At 41.5% G+C, this 6,013-nt stretch overlaps 1 protein-coding gene across 2 annotated transcripts in view; it reads left to right on the top strand.

Moving 5' to 3' along the window:
• GABRG3 (gamma-aminobutyric acid type A receptor subunit gamma3) overlaps positions 1 to 6,013 on the top strand; it is a 297,534-nt gene continuing 291,521 nt past the window's right edge. For both annotated transcript variants that reach the window (XM_039725756.1, XM_039725755.1), the window contains exons 1-2: positions 1 to 241; positions 3,422 to 3,570. In XM_039725756.1, the coding sequence (XP_039581690.1) occupies positions 189 to 241; positions 3,422 to 3,570 (202 nt within the window). In that variant the 5' untranslated portion in view covers positions 1 to 188. The remainder of the gene's footprint in view (positions 242 to 3,421; positions 3,571 to 6,013) is intronic.

Below are 6,013 nucleotides of genomic sequence, written 5' to 3'. Positions count from 1 at the left end.
CTCTTGCCTCCTCCCTCCCTTCTCGGAGCGTTGTGGAAGACTGTTTTCTTCAGGGTATTAAGCTGAGAATACAGAGGAGGAGAGGCTCAGACCTTTACCTCACTGCCTGAATCTCCCTTCCATGTGAACATTCTGCAACGTTTCCTTGGTCCTGCCGCACCTCTCACCTGGCCAGCGCTGTCCGGACCATGTCCGCTAAGCTCCTGCCGGTTTTCTTCCTCCTCTCAGTGTTCCACGCTTGGTAAGTCTGCGCTCCCCTCGCCTCCTCTCCAGCCCCTCTCCTCTGCACTGGGGCTGGAGGGCTGAAGTCCCGTTTGCCGGAGTTTGCACAATATTCGGCACCCAGGAAGAACAGTGGGCTCTCCCCACCTTCTTCTGCGCCGTGCCGGGGCTCTGTTCCCAAACACGGCTTACCCCGCTCCCATCCCGGGACCCGTCCGGCTCCCGGGGCGGTGGCACCGCCGCTGTCCCTTCCCGGCCCCGCGGGAAGCCGCAGGTCGCCCGCGAGGGCCCTGTCCTGAGCCGGCCCGGCAGAAAGTTTCCCCCTCGGGCGGCTGCCGGCACCCGGTGGGAGCTGCCCGGGCTCCCCTCCCGGCCCCGATTCCCTCCACGCCACCCCCGGGGGATCCTCGGGCGGGGTCGGCGTGAGGGATGAGCCGCGGGATGCGTGATCCCCTGGTCCCCGCCTCAGGGCCGGGAAGGGTCTGCCCGGCGGGGTCCGGTATCCACTGTTAGAGGCCAGAGGGGCACAGCCGGCAGCGTCAGCCCTGACTCTTTCGACTTCGGTGCTTTTGGTTGTCCGGGGCTGTCGTACACCCTCACAGAATAACCCAGGCAGAGGGGTCAGCTCTGCGCCCCCCTGTAGGAACCACCACCAGCCAGGCTACAGGCATGCTCAAAGGGCTTCCTCTGGCCTCCTTGGCAGCCTGCCGCACACCTGAGTGGTGTCTGTCTCCTAAATCGCCACAGGAACTAGAGAATGCTTCATGCCAGCTTCCACAGCAAGTGTGGGACACACCTATTGCAGGAAATCAACCCTTTCCTCTCTCTGACAACCTCTCAGAGTTTTCTAGACTTCCTCCCCTGCAGTTTATGCACAGTCTCTTTTCTGTCTCCTTATGGAATCAAAACTGATGAAGAGTTGGGGAAAGGCATGTAGCCTTTCTTCCTTCCTAGTTTGAGACTGGTTTGTCATCACCCTGTAGTTATTTCTCTGGAACACAGGAATATGAGAGGAATTGGCAGTCACCTGTAGGGTTACAAAAGAAAACTGCAACCTCAAGTGCCTTGAAGGAGCACTATTGCCTTAACTATATGAAGACAAGCAATGGAAGGGAAAAAAATAAATTCTTAAGGAACAAAGCAAAAACACTTGAAAAATATGTGTCTAGTGTATTAGTCTGATCCACTGTGAAACCTCTCCCACCTCCAGTCTTAATCTAGAAGATAGGTAGGGATTTAAATGGTTTGGAGGTACTTTCTAGGAAAGAAGCTGCTAAAATGAGGGGATCTAAAAGGTCTGCCAGTGCTTCGTTAGACTCTTGTTAGTGACTTGTTTTAAAGCATCTCCCTGAAATATGAATCATGATACTACTTGAACTCAGTTCTCATTTCCAGGTGCAGTCTGAATGCCTGTGGTAAAGTTGTGGTGACTGCAGCAGAAAGACATACGATTTGTCCTTCTTTGCTATCAGCAGTTCAGCACCACTGCAGAGCTTCAGCTCAGAAATATTAGCCATATATGTTTGGAGATGATGCCTTCTTTGTGAATGGTTCTGTAACAGCAGTATTAAAATACAGGGCTTATCGTGAATCTGATGGAAAAAAAAAATTCTCCCAAAATCCTCTTGAGTTTTTTCAATGCTCATTGGGTGAATTATAAAAACAAACAAACAAACAAACAAACAAAAACGTCAGTTTTTTTAAAAATGCAGCCCAACAACAGAAAAGTAGTGGTTGTCTATTCAAAATTTTGTCCTAAGTTTTCTCTACTTTTACAACTCAGTTATATGAGCTCTCTTCAGAAAATCCCCAGGGTCTAGGTTTAAAAATTATTTTTATACAGAAATTGTGCCTACAGCAATTGCAAATTGTGAGGTCATGTTAAGTCATTCATGGTTAGTCTTTAGGGGCATATTGGCTGTAAAGCACTTTCAGTTTAAAGTTTCATTATGTTCTCAAATAGTGGTCTTCGAGCAATGTGAGGGTTGATGATACTCTGTGATTAAATTCTTATATTTGTATCAGGTTTTTTTTGTGTTCACATAGAGTATTTATCAAGTCTTCTGGACATCTGAGGTATTTTAAAATACACTGCTGTCATTATGGAGGAAAGGAGAGGGAGAGAAAGGAAGTTGCACAGATGTGTGTAGCACATCCCATGAACAAACAAGGCTTGTTCTTCTCATTCTCCTTTGCTTTGCACCTCACATAATTATTGACATTTATGTGAAAATGTTGCAGAATGATATCATATCCCCTGGGCAATTGCAGGTTGAAATAACACACGATTCCTTCCATAGGTTCCACCACTGAGGTTATCTTTTCTCCTAATAACTTCATCTCAGTCTGTCATAGATTTTCTCCAGTGAGAGGCATCAAACAGATTTGGTTTCTAAGATACCAAAAGATACATCTGATGGAGATATCATCTTCAAATCAACATTTTAAAGTCCGTACACAAAAAGCTGCACAAACGAAATTAGTCTTGTGTGAAAATAGCTCTTGTTGTGATTTCTGGCCAAACTGTAGTTTCACCACGTTTGCATTAATATACCCTTAAAATAAAGATAATCCACCTATAAAGGAATAAAGTTGCAACTCTTGGTATAGTACTGTTTTTAAAGAAAGTTACTAAAGTTGCAAGGAAATTCAGATTAATTTATTCAATGTGTTTGTGTGCTTGTGATAATCCATCATAAATTCAAGGAATGAGCTCTTAATTCTAAGCCTTGTAATACATGAAACTCTGAAATTCATGCACTGAGAATATAATAATTTATTAATAGGATAAAATGATCAGGAAGCATTAACAGATCTGAATTTTTTATACTCTTATTAGCCTTTGTGCAAGAGATGAATCAGTTGTCTTGATGTATTAATAAAGTAATACTGCAGATGTTCGCTCTTTGTAAAAGTATATTGTAAACTATTCAGAATAGGTTCATTAAAATACAGGATAAAAAATACTACTCTGATAGCTGTATTATCTTCCAGAGTATAACTTTTTGAAGAAATTTCTAGAAGACAATTTCTAAACAATTGTCAATCATGACCCATCCACAGATACTCAAAAAATGTTAATGGGAAAAATCCTGTTGCACCTGTTGCATCCTGCTGCATCCTGCTGCATCCTGCTGCATCCTGCTGCATCCTGTTTTAGTAATGTAAAATAATACCTATTTGTTTATTTGTTTCACAGTTCTAGAAAGGTTGAAGATGATGAATATGAAGATGGAACAACTAACCAAAAATGGGTTTTAGCTCCAAAAACACAAGACACAGATGTGACTCTCATACTAAACAAGCTGTTGAGAGAGTATGACAAAAAGCTGCGGCCAGATATTGGAAGTAAGTACTTCTTTCTGCACATGTGAGGATAAGCTTCTCTGGGTGCAGAGTAGATATGTTACTATTTTCTGGAAGTGTGCACAAATATCTGGGGAAGTGTAGATCAAGTTTTTTTGGCTGAAGTTGATTTCCAAGTAAGTATTTAAAAAATGCTAATTCTCACAAGGAAATCTGGTGGTAGCTTAGGGTCCTAAAATCTGGTTGGTTTGCACAGAGTTTGTGTAAGGATATGGAAGGTCTAGTTCTTAAGTATTGAGCAGGTCTTTGGCAGAGGAAGGAACACACCTCTTTTGTTATCCAGTCCATACTGGAAATCTCACACTCTGAGAGGCAAACAAAACCTCAGCATATTAAAACAAAAAGTAGGACACAGCAAGAGAAGAATGTGCACCTGTTATCTTCAAAATATGATCCTGAAGGTTTTGTTCCTTGATGCAGAGAATAAGGCACTGGGATTTGCTTGTATTTAGGGCAACTCCAGAGATGATCTTCCACAAACCACTGACATCTCAAAAAGAAATCTTATAGAATCAGTGTTGTGGTCAGCACTACTACATATAAGTATAAAATTTAAATAACAGCCTGTAGGTACCTGCATATAACCATGTTGGGCTATTTTATTGTTTTAAATTGTATAATGAAGTTTCAAAGCAGTTGTGGGTTTTTTTTTGTTTGGGCTTTTGTTTTGTTTTGGTGGGGTGGTTTTTTCTGTGTGTGTGGTTTTTGTGGGGTTTTTTTGGTTTTTTGTTTGTTGGTTTCACGTTGTTGTTTCTGTTTTTTGGTTTCGTTTTTTTTGTTTGTTTTTGTTTTTAGTGCTTGGCCTATTGCAGTTATGCCCTTTTTTCCCAGTTTGCACCCCTAGAGCATAATGGCTGTAGCACAACTGCTGCTCAGTTTGTTCATAGCAAGTTTGTATGACAGAAATCAGAAAGAATTTGTCATTTATATTTACTGTACCTTTCATGTTCTTCAGAACAAACTGAGAATGGGGAATACTCAAAACAGTCACCTAATATAGTTTGCTTTCCCTAAATGCAGGGATTAGATGGAGATTTCCTACCACTGATTATAAGTGAAATTATGTTTGCTAATGGCACATGTATTGATATGCTTTCTAGGTGATCCGTTTGGATCAGTTTAGAGGGAAGTAAGAGCCATATGTATGTATGTATTCATCATTAGAATTATTAGTGCCTCATAGCTACACGATAATGCAACAGTTGCAGGAAAAAAAGACTAACCTGTCATATTAAAAATGGTCAGTTTAGTTCTTTTTTGTAGCTATTACTTTGATTTTTCCATAGTTTTTACGAAGATTATATTTGATAGGTGTGTCTGTTTTTATAACAAAGTGGTAAAAACAGACACACCTATCTCTCTCTACTTAGTTTATCATACTGGATTGAGCTATTTTTAATATCTGATGGAGAGATGCTTTAACACACTTTCCCACCCATATCAACATCTGGAAGACAGTCTCAGACAATTTTTAAAATTTATTTTGTACACTGTGTCCTCAGATCACTGACTTAAGGCAGAGTGAATTACATTATACTTATGTGAGGCAAAGTAATCACTCAAAGTCTCCATATCAATTGCCATAAAATCAGTGGAGGTCAGACATATCTTACAGCACTGGGAAGTCGTTGTTACCAAAAAAATTCCTTTTGTGTCTCCACAACATTTTGTAAATCCTGTTTTAGAGAAAGGAGTCAAATTACACAGCTCTTCATATATAAAACAGAATTTATAGTTCTCAACTACATCTATTTCTGTCAAGCATCTTGGTCCTAGGCCATTTTTTGTCTTTGATAGCAATCTGGCTATATCAGAACCTGAGCTGAGTGTTGTTCAAATGCTACAGAAGTTAGTTCATCTCTGCTTCCTCCCCTAGTCCCTCTTTGCACCTCTCCTACCTTTGATGCAGATAAATAACATTGCCCTTTTGAAGTTGTGGAGCTGTTGCATTTGGCAAGGAGAACACAAGGGGAATGCTAGAGAATCAGGCATTACAGATAACTTCCCTGAATTGCTGGCTGGTGCCTCACACACAAGCACATCTTCCTTTCCATCTGGGAGCCAGTTATCCTCCTAACAAGGTGGTTGACATGTCCTGGCAACAGAATTTTCTTGCTGCTCTGAAGATCTCAGTATTAATACAAATACTTTAAAGCACAATACATACCAGCTAGACCACCAGGAAAATGGTAGTGTGCGTCAGGTAACGTAGACCATACAATAAGAAAACACATGTTTTGGATGTTAGAAGAAGCATGGAGTGAACCAGTAGAAGTGAGAAGTGATTCTCAGATTCAAGCAGAAGTTCAGCTAATACTGAGGGTTAAATCCAGGACTCATATACAGTCACCTACTCACTAGGGCCTTTACATTAGCATGGTACTGCTGGGAAGTAAATTGACCCACAGGACAGGGACACTCAGAA

This window comes from Passer montanus, unplaced genomic scaffold, assembly GCF_014805655.1.
Source record: "Passer montanus isolate IOZ18808 unplaced genomic scaffold, ASM1480565v1 scaffold56, whole genome shotgun sequence".
NCBI lineage: Eukaryota > Metazoa > Chordata > Aves > Passeriformes > Passeridae > Passer > Passer montanus.
Note: the sequence above shows the minus strand (reverse complement) of the source record. Positions and strands in the feature narration are given on the sequence as shown.